Source organism: Chanodichthys erythropterus, chromosome 17, assembly GCF_024489055.1.
Source record: "Chanodichthys erythropterus isolate Z2021 chromosome 17, ASM2448905v1, whole genome shotgun sequence".
In the NCBI taxonomy this organism is placed as follows: domain Eukaryota; kingdom Metazoa; phylum Chordata; class Actinopteri; order Cypriniformes; family Xenocyprididae; genus Chanodichthys; species Chanodichthys erythropterus.
Genome location: NC_090237.1, coordinates 19076899 through 19095641, shown reverse-complemented (window position 1 = coordinate 19095641; position 18743 = coordinate 19076899). Strand labels below are relative to the sequence as shown.

The window sequence follows — 18743 nt, the reverse complement described above, 5'->3', positions numbered from 1 at the left end:
GTCCCTGCCCATGCTGAACATGTTCTGCAGTAATGAGAAAGGAAAATGCCACAATCCCTACTAAAAAACAGGGATTTGTAGCCTTTCCTTATTTTACTCACGTCCTCTGGCTCGTTAAAGAGATTGTTCACCCAAAAAGCCATCCTAGGTGTATGTGACTATCTTCTTTCAGACGAACACAATCAGAGATATATTTAAAACATCCTTAGTCCTCCAAACTTTATAATGGTTGTAAATGGGGGGCTTCATTTTGAAGCCAAAAATAATGCATCCATCCATCCATAAAAAAAGTAATTCATATGACTCTAAAAAAAAGTAATTCATATGACTCTGGGGGTTAATAAAAGTCTTCTGAAGTGACGTGATGTGTTTTTGTAAGAAATATATCCATATTTAAGTGTATTTAAATATGCATTTAATCCATATATTATAAATCCATATTTAAAATACACTTTTTACATTTATTTTTAAACATCTCAGTTTTGCACAACTTAATGTAACAGCAGAATGTTCAATCAAAACAGTCTCTGAATCATATTTCATAGAATTAGGCATTTCTGATTTGATTTGTTTTGATTAAAAAATTAATTGAAGATGATAAAACAGATGTTCTGATATAGCACACATACTTAATTCAATACAACATTAACTAAAAAGAGACAGATTGGAGTATGGGCAAGATTTATTTGACAGTATTGTGATAAATTTATGACTTACATATTTAAGTGTAAGAGTAAGTTCACAATCTTGTGGCTAACAGGACAGCTAGATTTCACTCACACATCTGCATGTATAATGTATTACTCATCATATATTTACAATATTAAAATTCATGAGCCCAGTTTTGTAGAAACTCAGTACAGCTGTTACAACACATTTTTTTCTGTTCTCTCTCTCTCTCTCTCTCTCTCTCTCTCCCTTCTTATTCTTTTTCTTGAAATCTTGCCAGAATGTTTAGCTTTTTGAACATCACACTGGTTCAAAGGTTAGTGTGAGGCACTGTGGAGGGTGTTAATGTTTATTTCTGTCCTTTAAAAAAAGTAACCATTTTTCTGAAATCACATATATATGATGATCCAACACATCATGTGTCTAACGTACGTTAGTTTAGATATTAGTCACTCATGAAATTGATTTTTGGAACCTGATTGATGATTCACTGATTTGTTTTTGTTAATGTTTGTGTGGCTGTGCATGAGATGTACTATGTAAAAACAAACCAAAATAGATCTACAATTACAGTGACATTACCGGCAAAGGACGATCGAAGGCAAGCTGTAATGAACAAATCTTGGGTTTTGAAATGTTAAAGTCATATTTGTGATTCTAATTTGAAAACTGAAAGAGCAGCTGAAGGGTTAATGGAGGGGGATGTGAAAAATGAAAAAGACCTAGCATGTAAAAATGTGTATGCCATGCATAATTCAAATAAAATTAATTTTAATAAATTTCGATTGCATTACGGTTTCATGCAAAGCACACACTTTACCTTTAGAACTGCCTTAATACTTTATGGCATACATTCAACAAGCATTCCTCAGAGATTTTAGTCCATTTTGACACAATAGCATCACGCAGTTGCTGCAGATTAGTCGGCTGCACATCCATGATGTGAATCCTCCATTCCACCACATCCCAAAGGTGCTCAACTGGATTGAGATCTGGTGACTATGGAGGCCATTTCAGTTTAGTGAACTCACTGTCATGTTCAAGAAACCAGTTTGAGATGATTTTGAGCTTTGTGACATGGCGCAGTATCCTGCTGAATGTAGGGTAAAAGATGTACACTGTAGTCATAAAGGGATGCACATGGTCAGCAACAATACTCAGGTAGGCTGTGGCGTTTTAACTATGCTCAATTGGTAAGGGACTCAAAGTGTGGCAAGAAAATATCCCCACACCATTACACCACCAACAGCAGCCTGAACCGCTGATACAAGGCAGGATGGATTCATTCTTTCATGTTGTTTATGCCAAAACACTGACCATACCATCTAAATGTCGCAGTAGAAATCGAGACTCATCAGACCAGGCAACATTTTCCCAATCTTCTATTGTCCAATTTTGGTGAGCCTGTGGGAATTGTAGTTTTTAAAAGAAGTCTCTAATGCTCACCAAAGCTGCATTTATTTATTTATATGGTACATGGGGAACAGGACTGTAAAACAGTGCTACCAAAGTATTTCAATGTTTGATACTGAAAAGGCTCTATATATTGCCTTTGCAAGCCTCAAAAAACTATTTATGTAATCTGTTTCTGTCATTCAGGGATATGCGCATCCTGTCGGAGAGTCCTGTGTGCAGTTTTCATATACCTCAGAGTACACTAGTAAATGTTCCACCATGTTGTGATACAATAAGTTAAGTAACAAGTAATTCATAATGCTTTCCAAAAATATTTCCAGAATATTCAAAGCAGTACGGGATATATTCAATATCATTACGCTGATTACATTTATATGTTGTAAATACAGCTGTTACTCAACTTGTAATTGGATTGTAAAAAAAATTGATTGATCTTGTGAAACAATCTGTCGTCACGCAATGCAACCCTTTGCAATGTCTGCAAACATCCTCCTCCCATCCTGTGGATTAAATCAAAGCGTTTCATTGTCCTCACCTCAGTTAATCGGTAAGCCTTCAAAGGTGGTAAATGCGGACCTGAAGAATGAACGGCTGTAGCAGGGCCCCTTACAGTCTATGAAGCAAAACCAGGCCCCTTACAGTGGCTTTGAGGATCACAACTGAGAAGATCATGGACGTCTCGAGTCCCAGAACTGACACTCTGTCAATGGAGCCCAGTGCCAAGCTGTTTTGCTGTGGTTTTGTAAGGCGTTGCATCCCTCTGGTATACAGAGAAGAGCTCTACCACATCCTGCGCATGACTGGACCCCTGGTGAGGATTCTGTCACATACACATCATGATAATGTGCTATGCTTGTTCTATATGAATAGTTAGAGAGCTGGCAGAGAAATGCAGTGGCTTACATAGAAATGATCCATTCCTGAATAGACTCTGATCTGTTTCGGGTACATTTCGTGTCATGTCTTCATGCATGTCCATTTGAATACAAGTTAATCCTGGATGAGTTGATTCTTGATTGTTAAATAGTCTTGTGTCCTGTATAAAATTAATGCTGTATAAAAATAAGCCCAAAACATAGCTTGAAAATTGTTTCAAACAGATTTTACAGTATATTTCCAGACTAGATCCGTTAAAATAATTAATAGACATTCTCTCATGAAGCTCCATATTAATAGGTGCTTTGTTTTTCATCCATGTGACTGTGAACTTTAATAACCATAGTCCACGTGAGTCCAGGACTTTCATCTCCATTTTGTGCTAAATATTTCTTTGTTTGTGTTCTTAGCTTGTGTGCCGGTTCCTGAATTTCCTCCTTTTCTTTGTGGTGACAATGTTCTGTGGACGTCTGGGGAACACTGTCCTAGCGGGCTACGCCATGGCCTCAGCTGTACGTCTGCTTGAATCAAAACTTCTGTGTATTGAGATGTGCTAGTTATAGAGCAATGATTTGCAAGCCCACAAGATGTGTCCAATACATTTATTTTTCAGACTATAAATGTAACAGCTGCAGCGACGGGGTTGGGACTTGCTTTGGCATGCGACACTTTGGTATCACAGGTGTGTTTTCCATACAAATAGCACTCCAACTTTCTAATAAAATAATAAACCAAAAGCCATGGACAATGAAAGGCCTACTAATAATCACTTCATGTATATACAGTATATAATTTTCATTTTTAATGTTAAAGGGTTAGTTCACACAAAAATGAAAATTCTGTCATTAATTACTCACCCTCATGTCGTTCTACATCCCTAAGGCCTTCGTTTATCTTCGGAACACAAATTAAGATATTTCTGATGAAATCCGATGGCTCAGTGAGGCCTGCATTAACAGCAAGATAATTAACACTTTCAAATGGCCAAAAAGGTACTAAAAACGTATTTAAAGGTGCCCTCGAATGAAAAATTGAATTTATCTTGGCATAGTCAAATAACACGAGTTCAGTACATGGAAATGACATACAGTGAGTCTCAAACACCATTGTTTCCTCCTTCTTATATAAATCTCATTTGTTTAAAAGACCTCAGAAGAACAGGAGAATCTCAACGTTACACCGACTGTTATCTAACAGTCGGGATCATTAATATGTACGCCCCAATATTTGCATATGCCAGCCCATGATCCCAACATTATGAAAGGCATTAGACAAGCCAGTATTAACAGGATCTGCACAGCTGAATCATCAGACTAGGTAAGCAAGCAAGAACAATAGCGAAAAATGGCAGATGGAGCAATAATAACTGACATGATTCATGATATCATGATATTTTAGTGATATTTGAAAACTGTCTTTCTAAATGTTTCGTTAGCATGTTGTTAATGTACTGTTAAATGTGGTTAAAGTTACCATCGTTTCTTACTGTATTCACGGAGACAAGACTGTCGTTATTTTACACTTGCAGTCTGTATAATGCATAAACACAACTTCATTCTTTATAAATCTCTCCAACAGTGTAGCATTAGCCGTTAGCCACGGAGCACAGCCTCAAATTCATTCAGAATCAAATGTAAACAATATAACAGTATACAATACTCACATAATCCGACGCATGCATGACGAACACTTTGTAAAGATCCATTTGAGGGTTATATTAGCTGTGTAAACTTTGTTTATGCACTGTTCAAGGCAAGCGCGAGCTCCGTGGGCGTGGAGCAGGAGAATTAACACTAGAAGTCCCAGAGATTTGTAACCCTCCTTTAGCCAAGTGGATGCTAACTGGCTAGTCTTTTGGCTATCATTAGCATCAATTCATGTGTAAATATGGTCATTACCTGAGCAATCTGCAGGGGGGTTGGGGGTGTGTGTGTGTGTGAATGGTTGCTGGTGGCTTGTTTGTATGTGTGGGGGAGGGAGGGCTGCTAAAAGCAGAGAACTTGATTGACCATGGGCCGGTTTCAGAAAGGAGGTTAAGTGAAAACTCTGAGTATGTTAACCCTGAAATGAGGGAGTGCAAGTGATGTTTAAAAAGTTAACTCACTTATTCACACTGCAAAAATGCTTTTCATACTAAGTATTTTTTATCCTATTTCAAGTAAATTAAAAAAAAAATCTTAAATCAAGATGGATTTTCTAAAGGAGAAAATTATATATGATATTTAGTCTTGTTTCCTGGGGGGATCTAAATTAAGTGCCAGTGTGGTAATAAAAATAATCTTAATGCAAACGGAAAGTGTTGGAGTGTCTACCCAGGTGAAAAAAAAAGTGCAGTAAAATACACTTTTATTTTAGTACACTTTTACACTTCGATAATGTCCAGTGCTCTATTTCCATGCACTTATTTTGTACTTAATATACTAAAAGCTCTTCTTTAGTACTTCTTAAGATAATCTTAAGAACATCTAAGTGTACTCAACTGTGCTATTTTGAGACACCATGAATTTGAACTAAAATGTGCTTTTAACATACTATCTGTATAGAAAAATGTATTTAGTTACCACTTGTAGTTTAGTTACCACTTGTAGTACACTTGAACCCATCTTTCAAACACTTTTAAAAATGGACTTATGATGTATTTCAAATATAAGACTAATATATAATGAATATATACAAAATGTATTTATAATATATTGCCAGGCAGTGCCAGGATTGTGAGTGATTGCTGGAATGTACTCACTCACTTTTTAATATTATTTGTAAATATGTGTACAAATGGTTGGTTTCTTTATTTTATTTTGTACTATTTTTATCAATAGATCTCAGCAACAAAGGAAAAAAAACATGTGTGTTGATTTCTCCCTAAGATGGCAAAGTGAAACACAAGTTTCCTTGAAGTGGCTCAGCATGGCCCCACATTGTTTACATAACAAAAGCAACTGTTCACAGCTGATTAAGGATATTAGCCTAAAGACTTCCAGCCCATCGGCTGTCCTGCGGGTTTTATAGGTAGAAAAGCCAAATGGCTGCTCTCTGGGACTTCTAGTGTTAAAGGGCCAGTAGCCCTGAATCGGCTCATTTATAATGATGCCCTAAAATAGGCAGTTAAAAAAATGAATTAAAAAAAAAATCTATGGGGTATTTTGAGCTGAAACTTCACAGACACATTCAGGGGACACCTTAGACTTATATTACATCTTTTTAAAAAAAGTTCTAGGGCACCTTTAAAACAGTTTGTGTGACTACAGTGGTTCAACCTTAATGTTATGAAGTGATGAGAATACTTTTTGTGCGGCAAAAAAAACAAAATAAATGTGATGGGCGATTTCAAAACACTTCTTCATGAAGCTTTGCAGCTTTACGAAACTTTTGTTTCGAATCAGTGGTTCGGAGCGTGTATCAAACAGCCAAAGTCACGTGATTTCAGTAAACAAGGCTTCATTATGTCATAAGTGTTTCAAAACATTTCAAAATTTCAATGGTTCACGTGACTTTGGCAGTTTGATACATGCTCCGAACCACTGATTCGAAACAAAAGATTTGTAAAGCTTCGAAGCTTCACGAAGCAGTGTTTTGAAATCGCCCATCACTAGATATTGTTGAATAAAGTTATTTTGGGTTTTTTTTTGACGCACAAAAAAGTATTCTCATTGCTTTATTACATTAAGGTTGAACCATTATAGTCACATGAACTGTTTTAAATATGTCTTTAGTAGCTTTCTGGGCATCTGAAAGTGTTAATTATCTTGCTGTCAATGGAGGCCTCACTGAGCCATCAGATTTTATCAAAAATATCTTGTGTTATAAAGATGAACGAAGGTCTTACGGGTGTGGAACGACATGAGGGTGAATAATTAATTAATAATTAATTAATAATTAATGACAGAATTTTAATTTTTTGGGTGAACTGATCCTTTAAAATACTTCAGAGGCATTTGAATATAAATGAATCCTGGATTAGTTGATTCTTGATCGTTTTTGCAAGCATAATATTGTCTTGCATTCCATGAATATGACCAAAAACTGTCATAATCTGTCATAAATAGCTTGCAGCTCACATTAACAGGTTTTATGGGATATATCCAAAAATCAATCAGTTAAAGATTCTCTCATGACATGACATTCTCTCATGACTTTTTTTAGGTTGATTCCCCCCAGACCTTTCTCACATGTATAGTAAAATAACTAATAGCTTGGCAATCTTGCATCTTACCCCCAGACATTTGGGAGTAAGAACCTTTTCCGTGTAGGCATCATCCTACAGAGAGGCATCCTAATTCTGATGCTCTTCAGTTTGCCCTGTTGGGCTTTGCTTTTGAACACCCAGCCCCTCCTTCTCTATCTGGGACAGGACCCCGAGGTGGCCAGGTGAGCGACACTCTTCAATACTCTTCTGACTGAACATATGGACTGATATTGACTGTTGAATACTAGAGTACAAACCAGTCTGTGGTGTCTGACTGAAAACTAACCATTTCTGTCTCTCAGGATTGCACAGCTCTATGTGGTTGCATATTTGCCTGCAATTCCGGTAAGGTCCACTAATCTATGATTATGGATTGCATTTCCAGTGCAGATGAACTCGAATCAAATAATTCTTTGTACACATTGCTGTTCATCCTCATGTCGAGTCTGTCATGTGTCTATATTACAGGCCATGTTTCTGTATCAGCTGCAACTGTCATATCTTCAGAACCAGGTACATAAAATGATCTTTCAAGAAAATCAACAGTTTAATAACTAAATAATTCCATTCTTGTATGTTGATGTTGTAATACTTATTAACACACTGTATAGGGAGTGATCAAGCCTCAGATGTATGCATCTGCAATTGCCAATATTGCCAATTTGATAGTGAACTACTTTCTTCTGTACTGGGGGGATTTTGGAGTTTAGTGAGTATAAATATGTTTTCCATATTTTTTTTTTTTTCCCCACATGTTTGGTTTTCAGAATTTTCATAATAAGATTTTTTTGTTTTCTGTGCACTTTCAGTGGATCTGCTGCTGCAAATACCTTTGCTCAGGTTTTTAATTGTTTTGCCCTGTTTTGTTTCATTCGCTGGCAGAGACTCCATGAAAAAACTTGGGGAGGTGAGTGTCTATCAGTGTTGGGGATGTTACTTTGAAACTTTAGTTTGTCAAGCTACCGACTACTCATTTAAAACTATTCATTAATCTAGTCTAGCAGTTTTGAAAAAAAAAAGGGGAAAAAAAAGACTACACACCTCAAGATGCTAACAAAAACTAATAGGCCTAAATCTACTTACTCGAGTGCGCCACTAAGGCACACTCGAGTCAGTATATGGTTATCGTGTTCACATTGTTTCACATGTTCATGTTGAGAAAAACAATAACCACATGCTTGGGTGAGAAAATGCGCTGCGCTGACATACGTTGCAGAGACACAAAGATAACGGTGTGCTAGCTACGTTTCTAACAGCAGCACTTTGTGTTTTCTGTTCGTAAATATGACTCCCTCGACAAAACTTAAAGGTAACATATGTCTCGAGATCATTTTGCTTTATGATAAGTTATCTTCTCGGCTCACTCAGGGTACAGCTGCGCTTATCTGTAGACAACATAATGTGATGATCAAATAAAATAAACTTGTTAAACACGCTCCACAGCGCCACCCAGTGCATTATGTTATAACTGCGAGTTTTAGTGCTTAGGATTTATCATGGATTCACTGTATTTTCGGTCAGCAAAGCAAAGTAGCAAAATTCGAATAGTATTTTTATTTTTGGAATATTAATTACAGATAGAATATTTGAATATTCAACTATTTGTGCACACCACTAGTTTACCCGTTTTAAATGCCTATTGCGCCCGCCATGTACAGTTGCCCTGAAGCCACCGGGTTGGCGGTGCCACTGGGCTTGGGCCCGTCATCGCTGCTTGCAGCTATATTTTGTAACTTAGTCTTTTTTCTGGAACAAAAATAACGAGTTTTTGAAATGAACAAATTCACAGCCTCAATCAGGTGACAGCTCCTTCTAAATGTACATGAAACAAGTAAACAAACTAAATAGACTATCCCCCGGTTTCACAGACAAGGCTAAAGCTAGTCACAGACTAAAGTGCATGTTTAAGCAGTTTTAACTGAAAGAAACTGGTACTGACATGTCTTAAAATATGTCAGTGCCATTGTTTTGTCTCAAGATGCACACCATTAATGTTTTTTTTTTTTTTTTCCTAGTGTATATTTATAAAAGCTCCTTAAATATCTTAATTGAACTAAGACCTAATCCTGGCTTAAGCTAAGCCCTGTCCAAGAAACAGGGTCTATGTCATGTACAGTTGCAAGAAAAAGTATGTGAACCACTTGCAGAATCTGTGAAAATGTGAATAATTTTAACAAAATAAGGGAGATAATACAAAATGCATGTTATTTTTTATTTAGTACTGTCCTGAGTAAGATATTTTACATAAAAGATGTTTACATATAATCCATAAGACAAAAAAATAGCTGAATTTATTAAAATAATCCCATTCATAAGTTTGTGAACCATTGATTCTTAATACTTTGTGTGGTTACCTGATGATCTACGACTGTTTGTTTGTTTTGTGATGGTTGTTCATGGGTCTCTTGTTTGTCCTGAGCAGTTAAACTGAGCTCTGTTCTTCAGAAAAATCCTCCAGGTCCTGCAGATTCATCAGTTTTCCAGCATTTTTTGCATATTTGAACCCTTTACAGCAGTGACTGAATGATTTTGAGATCCGTCTTTTCGCACTGAGGACAACTGAGGGACTCAAACACAACTGTTAAAAAAGGTTCAAACATTCACAGATGCTCCAGAAAAATGCATGATGCATTAATAGACGGGGGTGAAAACATTTGAAATTTGAAGATCAAGGTAAATTGTATTTAATTTGTCTTCCGGGAAACATGCAAGTATCTTCTGTTGCTTCTGAAGGGCAGTACTAAATGAAAAAAAAAAATGATATTCAAGTGAAATAAGAAAAATTTGGACCTCTTCATCCTGTTCAAAAGTTTACACTCCCTGACTCTTAATGCATCGTGTTTCTTTTTGGAGCATCAGTGAATGTTTGAACCTTTTTGAGTCCCTCAGTTGTCCTCAGTGTGAAAAGACGGATCTCAAAATCATACAGTCACTGCTGGAAAGGGTTCAAATATGCAAAAGATGATGGAAATCTGACGAATATGGTGAACCCGGAGGATTTTTCTGAAAAACAGAGCTCAGTTTAACTGCTCCGAATAAACAAGGGACTCACGAACAACCGTCACACACACACAACAAAAAAACAGTCGAAGATCATCCAGGTAACCACACACAGTATTAAGAATCAATGGTTCACAAACTTTTGAACTGGGTCATTTTAATAATTGCAGCTATTTTTTTGTCTTATGTAAACATCTTTTATGTAAAATATCTTAGGACAGTACTAAATAAAAAATAACATGCATTTTGTATGATCTCTCTTATTTTGTAAAAAATTTTGCATATTTTCACAGATTCTGCAAGTGGTTCACATACTTTTTCTTGCAACTGTATAAAAGAATAGGCCTATATAGAGTTTAAAAAACAGCAATGAACAGCAGAATCATTACAATAAAACCACCTATACTAGAATCTGTGGACACAAATAGTTTTTATGGGGCTATCTGTTCATTTCAAGTACAAATGAACTGATTCGATAAGGTACTCGAGGCTAGTGCTTTATCGTGAATAAGTCACGGCTGAAGGGGTTGCAGGCACTCCGCTTCGAGTCGTGCCTAACAACGGCCTTCAGCCGTGACTTATTCACAATAAAGCACAGCCTCTCGTACCTTATTGCTTACATGAATGCTGGTCTCAATGCGCTTTCCTGTGACATGATTAGTGGGATCGTGAAGGTACAGAACACAATGAGGCTTTGTATAAATGTGCACTTTCTTTTATTTATTTGTTTGTTTGTTTTCAGAGCTTGTTTGCTCCGTAAACTCTAACTGTTACTTCAACAGGGTGGTCTTCTGAGGCCCTGCAGGAATGGGGTTCCTACATGAAGCTGGCCATCCCTAGCACACTTATGACCTGTTTTGAATGGTGGATCTATGAAGTTGGAGGCTTCCTGGCAGGTACGTTCCAGGGTTATTATAGTTAACAAAAACTAAAACCATAACAACACGTTTGTTGCTTGAAATACAGGTGCTGGTCATATAATTAGAATATCATCAAAAAGTTGATTTATTTCACTAATTCCATTCAAAAAGTGAAACTTGTATATTATATTCATTCATTACACAAAGACTGATATATTTCAAATGTTTATTCCTTTTAATTTTGATGATTATAACTGACAACTAAGGAAAATCCCAAATTCAGTATCTCAGAAAATTAGAATATTGTGAAAAGGTTCAATATTGAAGACACTTGGTCCCACACTCTAATCAGCTAATTAACTCAAAACACCTGCAAAGGCCTTTAAATGGTCTCTCAGTCTAGTTCTGTAGGCTACACAATCATGGGGAAGACTGCTGACTTGACAGTTGTCCAAAAGACGACCATTGACACAAGGAAGGCAAGACACAAAAGGTCATTGCAAAAGAGGCTGGCTGTTCACAGAGCTCTGTGTCCAGGCACATTAATAGGGAGGCGAAGGGAAGGAAAAGATGTGGTAGAAGAAAGTGTACAAGCAATAGGGATAAACTCTGGAGAGGATTGTGAAACAAAACCCATTCAAAAATGTGGGGGAGATTCACAAAGAGTGGACTGCAGCTGGAGTCAGTGCTTCAAGAACCACTACGCACAGACGTATGCAAGACATGGGTTTCAGCTGTCGCATTCCTTGTGTCAAGCCACTCTTGAACAACAGACAGCATCAGAAGCATCTAAAGACTGGACTGCTGCTGAGTGGTCCAAAGTTATGTTCTCTGATGAAAGTAAATTTTGCATTTCCTTTGGAAATCAGGGTCCCAGAGTCTGAAGGAAGAAGGAGAGGCACACAATCCACGTCGCTTGAGGTCCAGTGTAAAGTTTCCACAGTCAGTGATGGTTTGGGGTGCCATGTGATCTGCTGGTGTTGGTCCACTGTGTTTTCTGAGGTCCAAGGTCAATGTAGCCGTATACCAGGAAGTTTTAGAGCACTTCATGCTTCCTGCTGCTGACCAACTTTATGAAGATGCAGTTTCATTTTCCAACAGGACTTGGCACCTGCACACAGTGCCAAAGCTACCAGTACCTGGTTTAAGGACCATGGTATCCTTGTTCTTAATTGGCCAGCAAACTCGCCTGACCTTAACCCCACAGAAAATCTATGGGGTATTGTGAAGAGGAAGATGCGATATGCCAGACCCAACAATGCAAAAGAGCTGAAGGCCACTATCAGAGCAACCTGGGCTCTCATAACACCTGAGCAGTGCCACAGACTGATCGACTCCATGCCACGCCGCATTGCTGCAGTAATTCAGGCAAAAGGAGCTCCAACTAAGTATTGAGTGCTGTACATGCTCATACTTTTCATGTTCATACTTTTCAGTTGGCCAAGATTTCTAAAAATCCTTTCTTTGTATTGGTCATATAGTAATATTCTAATTTTCTCAGATACTGAATTTGGGATTTTCCTTAGTTGTCAGTTATAATCATCAAAATTAAAAGAAATAAACATTTGAAATCTATCAGTCTGTGTGTAATGAATGAATATAATATACAAGTTTCACTTTTTGAATGGAATTAGTGAAATAAATCAACTTTTTGATGGTATTATAATTATATGACCAGCATCTGTACAATAAAACAACTGAAATGAAATATATGTATTTTTACATTTTATTTCAGCAAGTTATCAAGGCAACATTTCTTGCTTATTTAGTTTAACTTGATGTACTAAAAAAATGAAATAACATAAAGAAAACAATATATAAACATTTAAAAAATTACAATAAATAAATTAACATTGTTATATTCACAGAAAAAGAAATGTTTATGTTTGTATATTTAACCAGTTAGATTTTACTATTGCTTTTAAACTGAATTATCCCCTTACTACTGACTCCCCTCATCCCATCAGGAATGCTGAGTGAGGTGGACCTGGCTGCTCAACACGTGGTTATAATGCTTGCATACATCAACTACATGGTGTGTTTGGATAATCTGAGAATATTCATATTATCATATAAAATTCACCTTTATACTTTTATCCGTTTTTTCACCTCCATCTTATTATTCCAGATCCCATTAGGAATGCAAGGAGCAGCATGTGTTCGTGTGGGAAATGCACTTGGCGCTGGGGAAACAGCTGCTGCCATCCTTACAAGCAAGGTGTCCCTCATTAGTTCAGGTAAAAACATAAGTAAAACTCATTTCATTTAATATCAATCAGTCCTAAGCTTGTCATGACACTTCCTCATATGAAGCACCAATTGATGTCTTGTAAATGTTCCTTTTGTTCCCCAGCTGTTATAGCAATCATCCAAGGTTTTATCCTGGCCTCAACAAAAACAGTCATTGGCTTCATATTCACTTCCGATGAGTAAGCCACTTTCCTCATTATTTCAAGCATGTAAAACAAAATGTTTGTTGGCATAAGTACACTTTAACAAATCTGTAAACGCTCTAGTCTAAACATTAAGAATTAAGATTTAACAGAAATAATGTCAACAACAGCTGTGTTTCAAATTTCCATTGTGATGTTTGTTTAGGACTATAGCAGAGCTTGTGTCTCAGCTACTGAACATCTACTGCCCTCTTCAGTTCTTTAATGGAATATTGGTGAGTTCTGCACAAACTTTTATTCCTCATTTCCTCAGAGACAGTATATAGGGGAGAAGACGGTCCACCCATATAAAATGAATTTAGAGATATTGCAACGCGCAATATGCACTCAATAAATTTTATTTTAAAAAGCCAGTCCCCAGAACATTTTTTGCATGATTTGAGCTAAATAAGCACACAACTTATGATACCATTCTTACACAGTTTATTTAGTATCATTGATATACTATTATAGTTTCTGTTCATATTTGGAATTACATTTCATTTTTATATTTTGTTTTCACATTATTATTATTATTATTATTTTTTTTTTAATTTTGTTGTTTTTTTGTTTTTTAAAATGTGTATGTGTGTGTGTGTGTGTGTATGTATATGTGTATATATATATATATATATATATATATATATATATATATATATATATATATATATATATATATATATATATATATATATATATATATATATATAGTTTGTTTATAAGATTTAGTCTATTTTGTTTGTAATTTTTGTACTTCATTTTAAACTAAATGAAAATGAGAAATGTTGCCACGATGCAAAGTTTAAAAAAAGTTACTTTTTTAATATTTCATTTTAAGTTAACTTTAGTTAATTTTAGTGTATTTTGCTTTGAAATTACAAAAAAAAAATAGTTAATGATTATAATTGTTGTCAGATTATATTGCTGATTTATAATATCAAGCGTTTAGGGTGGCATTTGGTACAGAGCCATTTTAGAGCAGATAAAACGGCCATCGAGTGGATTTGCTTACCTTAAAGGGATAGTTCACCCAAAAATTAATATGTTGTCATAATTTACTCACCCCCAAGTTTTTCCAAACCTGTATAAATTTCTTTGTTCTGCTGAACACAAAGGAAGATATTTAGAAGAATGTTTGTAACCAAACAGATCTCGCCCCCCATTGACTGCCATAGTAGGAAAAAATAACGTATATTTTATTTAATAATGTATATTTATATAAACTAAACAAATATTTCTATAATTTTATGTATTTATATATACACTGCCCTCCAAAAGTTTGGAAACGCCCTAGAAAAGTGGGGTTTTGGACATAATTTTGCACTGATAAGGGACAACACAAACTATGAAAACATATTTTATTACATAAACAGTTTATACATAGAAGAAAAAAAATTTGATTAATCAAAATATCCACCATTAGCAGCTATCTGACCTAAACTGGGTTCTAATTGGTTCATTGTATTCTAAACTTAATTGCCAATCAATTGTTGAAGCTATTAAGGTGTGCTGACCCCAAAAATCTTTTACAAACCTGGGCCAAGTTTAAACCAGTAACCAGGCATCACAGCTGGCAAAGTGTGTATATTGCCATTATCATGTAATCAAAATGAAAATTATTATTGCTGGTCTTCAATGATAGTGTCAAGTTACTGTATTTGTTACTGTAATCATGTTAATGTATTTGCACCAAAAAATGATAAGGATTTATACTGATACCAAAACCACACTTTGACAGGGGTGTTTCCAAACTTTTTTTATATATTCATATCAAATGCAGTAGTATTTTGAATTACTCAAGTATTTTATTATGAGATCCTATATTACACTTTGTTTCTCCTTCTTTCAGTGTGTTGGCATGGGAATTCTCCTTGGCACAGGGCAGCAGAAGATAGCTGCTATTGCTAACCTATTTGGCTACTACTGCATTGGACTCCCATCCAGCATTGTTCTGATGTTCACGGCCAAGTTACAAGTTGCTGGTTCGTCTTGTTACAACTAAATGCATCATATCGACTCCAGTCACAATTACTAGTGTTTAATTACACAAATGATCAGGGGACCTTTTAATATCTACAGTGTTTTATGTCCTGCTCTTTCAGGCTTTTGGCTGGGCCTCCTCATTGCAGTCTTTTTACTAGCGATTTTTTTCGTTGTGGCCATTTTCAAATTAAACTGGAAGAAAATGACAGAAGAGGTAGGCATATCAGACCTATTAAAACTGAACCTTTCTTCTAATTATGCTGCTCATGACCATGTGATTAATTGTTGACTTCAGTGACTGAAAGAGGTTATTTCTCTTTGAAAGGCAATTGAGCGTACAGGAAAGAGTGCAAATGGAGCAGCAAATGGAGCAATGACCCCTGAGTTTTGTACAAACCATCGCAACAGCTTCTACCAGGTGGTCCTAAATACAGAGGTAATTTAAAATTTTCATTTTATATAATTGCTAAAACTATTAATAAAAAAGTATGCATTATTTTACAATCACAAAAATAACATGCTAAAAAATGTATGCTTTTAATCCCGTCAGCTGATTTGTACATTTGTACATACACTTTTAAAGGAATAGTTCACCAAAAATGAAAATTGCCATTTTCTCATCCTCATGTTGTTCCTATGATAACTATGATTTTCTTTCTACTGTGAAACACAAATGAAGATATTATGAAGAATGTTTTAACTGTTTTTGTCCATATAATGAACTTCAGTGGGGTCCAAAACATAATTGGACCTCATTCACTGTTATTGTATTGGTAAAAAAAACACTGAAGCATTTTTCTGTTCTGTGTCATACATGTTTGAAATGACATGAGGGTGAGTAAAATGATCTTTGGGTGAACTATCCCCTTATCATGCCCTTTTAAAAAATGTGGCACCCATGGCACAGTTAAAACAATTATAATGGTAAAATTGTGTCTCACTATTTCAGAATGGGAATGGATACATGGTTGTAAGCTCTCATGATCAGGACGAGGGGCTCAACAGTACTGTGGTACATGAGGAGCCAAACGTGACTCACGTAGAGGAAAAGCCCGTAGCTCTGCTCTCTTCCTCTCAGTTGATCCTCAGGAGGGGTCTGACCACTCTCGCTGCTCTTCTAATCCTAGCTGTAGGGATAGCCATCCATCTCATTGTGCCTTTACCTGAGATATCTTATGGTGCGGGTGCAAATTCTACTTTGGTCTCAAACTTTACCACAGCCACTCCCATCTATTCAACCAGTATCATATGAAACCAGGACCTCAGATAGATTCACTGTGAACATTTTATATCTGAATGCTGTGAGAGGCAACAAAAAAATTGAATAGAATTAGAAAAATAGAGGCATTTTTACAGTGGTCCGGGGCTGTATATTGTAGACCTAGACAAATTATCAGATTTTTATCCTGAATACATTTGCTTTGTCCACATCATTAGGCCAAATAGTAAGAAAATTGACCGGCTTAGCAGAAAAAAAGGTCTGTTCCCCAGTGACACAGTCATATAATCTCTTCAGTTGACATTTCTAGTCAGGCGACTGCTGGAAATACTGCCAAAAAGAAGATATTCTACAAAGCCGCTGTCACATACAGAAAGCTGTATTATTAAACATGGTGGAACTATGGGAACTTGAAGCAAATGCATGTGGCTCCTTAGGAATTCCTACCTAACCCCGTGTTTACAACCGCTTGAGGGGCCGTTCACACAGAATGTGCTTTTTTATTTTAAAAATGTGAGTTGCAGGGCAGTGGAATGAAATAAAAAGCAGGGAAAAAAAGGCCTCGAGATGCGTCTATAAGAATTTTTCTTTTAATTTGAGCGCTGCATTTTTAGCCTTGTCACGCGTAAACTGCTACTTACAAAGAATGTGTTTTTGCATTCCACCACATTACTTTTCAGTTGCTTTCTATGTAAACGTGACGTTTCGACATTCGGCGTTCTAAAAATGCAGCGATTAAGTTTAAAGACTTTGTGGGTTTTTTCCATTTAGGTGCCATTCACACAGAACAGGCTTTTGCATGTCGTGAGCAGTGGAATGGACAAAAAAGCAAGGTCTCGAGAACTTCTTTTAACTTGAACGCTTCATTTTTAGAACATAAGATGCGAGATGCGAACACAACAGTCAAAGTCATTTGTCTAGCGCAAGTTTCATAGAAGAACAAAGAAATGCAGCATAGTGGAATACAAAAATGTGTTCTTTGTAGGGCTGTCAAACGATTAATCACGATTAAGCGCATACAAAATAAAAGTTTGAGTTTGCCTAATATATGTGGTTGTACTGTGTGTATATATTATGTATATATAAATACAAACACATCCATGTATATTTGAGAAATATTTACAAGTATATGTATTTATTTATATTTTTATATAATTTATATTATATATAAATAATTTTTTTTGTACATAACATATTTCTCTTAAATATATACATTAATTTGTGTGTATTTATATATACATATTATTTACACACATTACTCACACATATATTATACAAACTCAAACTTTTATTTTGAATGCGATTAATCGCGATTAATCGTTTGACAGCCCTAGTTCTTTGTGAATAACCTTTTACACTGCGTTTTCAAATGCAAAAACAAATTCTGTGTAAATGACCCTGTAACAATGTTAAAGGCTCAGGGAAGAACAAGCTGGGAACCAGTGAACAGTAAACTTAACTTTAATCACAAAATAAACAACAAACGAAAGTAAAGTGGCAGCCCTGAAAATACTGAAATAAAGCCCTAACATAAAGTCCAGGCCTGGTATCTTCTCTTCTGTGTCATTCTCATACGTTGTTTACGTACACACGCGTTCTACATCACATGCATGCATCGTGCTGCTCACATGATCAGCTTTGGCCAATACTGAGCCTGCATTCGGACATAAACACGGAAGCCTTCACTGGGCTTATTGCGTCAACCGCGGAAGGATAATGACAGGGAAGAGAAGAGATTGTTGAATAAAGTTATTTTTGTTTTGTTTTTGCGCACAAAAAGTTTTCTTGTCGCTTCATAAAATTTAGGTTGAACCACTGCAGTCATGTTTACTGTTTACTGTCTTTAGTACCTTTCTGGACCTTGAAAGTGTTGATTATAATTGCCATCTATGGAGTCAGATACCTCTCGGATTCCATCAAAAATATCTTAATTTTTGTTCTGAAGATATACGAAGGTCTTACGGGTGTGGAAAGACAGAATTTTCATTTTGGGGTGAATTAACCCTTTAACACTCACACCACCAGCCTCTCTCCATTCCCACTGCTCTTGGCTGGCCCTGCTTGCCACAGACACCTAAAAAGTCCAAATACATTTGTTCTGT

General features: G+C 36.1%; 1 protein-coding gene across 1 annotated transcript; it reads left to right on the top strand.

Annotated features, from left to right (window-relative positions):
* The first annotated feature begins 2755 nt into the window (after nucleotides 1-2755).
* Nucleotides 2756-17632, top strand: slc47a4 (solute carrier family 47 member 4). The gene is made up of 17 exons (XM_067364782.1): nucleotides 2756-2896; nucleotides 3372-3473; nucleotides 3575-3643; nucleotides 7181-7329; nucleotides 7450-7492; nucleotides 7616-7660; nucleotides 7759-7856; nucleotides 7957-8054; nucleotides 10930-11043; nucleotides 12975-13042; nucleotides 13136-13244; nucleotides 13361-13436; nucleotides 13606-13675; nucleotides 15289-15421; nucleotides 15542-15636; nucleotides 15748-15858; nucleotides 16372-17632. Exons 1-17 carry the CDS (start codon nucleotides 2756-2758, stop codon nucleotides 16672-16674), a joined length of 1824 nt encoding a protein of 607 aa, XP_067220883.1. The 3' UTR covers nucleotides 16675-17632.
* Nucleotides 17633-18743: the final 1111 nt, after the last annotated feature.